Raw genomic sequence first — 2,062 nt, 5'->3', positions numbered from 1 at the left:
AGACCCACATGGAGTCAGCATCAGACCCACATGGAGTCAGCATCAGATCCACGTGGACTCAGCATCAGACCCATGTGGACTCAGCATCAGACCCACGTGGAGTCAGCATCAGACCCACGTGGACTCAGCATCAGTCAGCATCAGACCCACGTGGAGTCAGCATCAGGTTCAGGGTTCAGGCCCACAGACCACCTCACTGCAGATGCCAGTCACAAGTCCAGGGGTCCTCTGTGCTCTGACCCGCTGGCTACAGATCCGAGGTTCCCACGGCCCCCTCCTCGGGTTCCATTAACTTGGTGGAGCGGCTCACAGAGCTCAGAGAAACATTCTCCTTCCTACATTACCAGTTTATTATAAAAAGATATAACTCAGAAGTAGCCAGATGGAAGAGACACACGGGGCAAGGCACTGGGGGAGGGGCTCAGAGCTTCTCCCCACATGTCTGCGTGGTCACCAGCCCAGAAGCTCTCCAAGCCTGACCTTGTGGGTTTTTATGGGGGCTTCAATATGTGGGCATGATTGATGGAGTCATCAGCAATTGGTGATTGGTGATTGATTCCTTCTCCCCTCCCCGAGGTCAGGGGCTGGGACTGAAACTTCCAACTCTCTGGTCCCAGGGTTGGGTCCCCTGGTCACCAGCCCCTACCCTGAGGGGCTTTCCAGAGTCACCTCGTTACATAACAAAAGACACCATCATTGCCGTCCTCACGTGGGAAACTCCAAGGGCTTTGGAGCTCAGTGCTAGTAGCAGTGAGAAAGACCAAGAACATGCTTCTTACAGAAATCACACTCTCACAACTGTTGTACTTTGTTTGGGGCACTGTGAGGGTGGGGGAGGGTGTCTGGGTCCAGGCTGCACTAACAGGTGCCACGGAGCAGGTGGCCGAAACAACAGAAGGTTACTGCTCGGGGTTCTGGAGGCTTCACTGGAGGCTTGCATCTGAGCTCAGGGCACCCCGGCTTGGGTTCCAGCAAGGCCCTCTTCTGAGCTGCAGACATGGTATTCTCATGGTGTCCTTGCGGGGCGTCGCTCCTTGTCAGGGCACTCCTCTAACCCTGATTACCTCCCAAAGGCCCCGCTCCTGACGGTCACACATTGGGGTTGGGATTTCCACATATGAATTTGGGGGGAGGACAGGAACATCCCGCCCCTGGCAGAGAGTAGATCCAGTCCCTGTTCCTCTTTCATGGCTGGATGTGGAAGCCCCCAGCTGCTGGTTTTGAAGCCTGCATGCGTCACCCCCTTGTCCCCTAGTGGGTAAAACTGGATGACGCAGCCCTGTCATGAGGCCCAGAATCACCAGAGTTGACCAGCGGTTGAGGTTGCAGTTACTTCCAAGCCTGAAAGCATGGACTGGTGGGTGACAGCCTGGGGTGTGGAGGGCCAGTGGACAGCCAGGTCCCCCGAGGCTTCTGGCCCAGGAGTGTGCATGGCTCCCAGGGATGGTCTTGCAGTGAGAGCCAGGTGGCTGGCCCCTGGTGTGGGGCCGTGCTTGGGCAGGTGGGGCACAAGCCTCATGGCGGCCACTCTTCCTTTCCCAGTGACCAGCACAGACTATGAAACTGCAGCTGATGCCACGGAGACCTCCTCCTACTTCAGCGCCCAAGGCTACCTGTCCAGGTAGAGGGCCATGCACAGGCAGGCAGTGCCCAGCGGGCTGGTGGTGCGAGCCCCAGTGGGTGGCAGTGCTGGCTGGGACCAACAGAATCTGAATCCTGGAGCTCTCCACCGGGTCCCACAGTGTCTGTCCAGTTCACGGGGGCCCGCCAAAGCCATCCATGCCTGACCTGGCCCCCCGCCCAGGCACTGGACTCCTCCCCCCTCCGCCCCACCGCCCCCCACCCCCCCCCCCCAGGCACTGGACCCCTCCCCGGTCCACCTCACTGCTCCTGACCCCCCCAGGCACTGGACCCCTCCCTGGTCCACCTCACTGCCCCTGACCCCCCCAGGCACTGGACCCCTCCGCGGTCCACCTCACTGCTCCTGACCCCCCCAGGCACTGGACCCCTCCCTGGTCCACCTCACTGCCCCTGACCCCCCCAGGCACTGGACCCCTCCGCG

General features: G+C 60.1%; 1 protein-coding gene across 1 annotated transcript in view; it reads left to right on the top strand.

The window, feature by feature from the left end:
- The window catches only part of OBSCN (obscurin, cytoskeletal calmodulin and titin-interacting RhoGEF), a 133,173-nt gene that overhangs the window by 95,880 nt on the left and 35,231 nt on the right, over nucleotides 1-2,062 (top strand). The window contains exon 52 of the mRNA XM_032397906.1: nucleotides 1,543-1,621. Within this exon, the coding sequence (XP_032253797.1) occupies nucleotides 1,543-1,621 (79 nt within the window). The remainder of the gene's footprint in view (nucleotides 1-1,542; nucleotides 1,622-2,062) is intronic.

This window comes from Phoca vitulina, unplaced genomic scaffold, assembly GCF_004348235.1.
Source record: "Phoca vitulina isolate PV1807 unplaced genomic scaffold, GSC_HSeal_1.0 scaffold106, whole genome shotgun sequence".
In the NCBI taxonomy this organism is placed as follows: Eukaryota; Metazoa; Chordata; class Mammalia; order Carnivora; family Phocidae; genus Phoca; species Phoca vitulina.
Note: the sequence above shows the minus strand (reverse complement) of the source record. Positions and strands in the feature narration are given on the sequence as shown.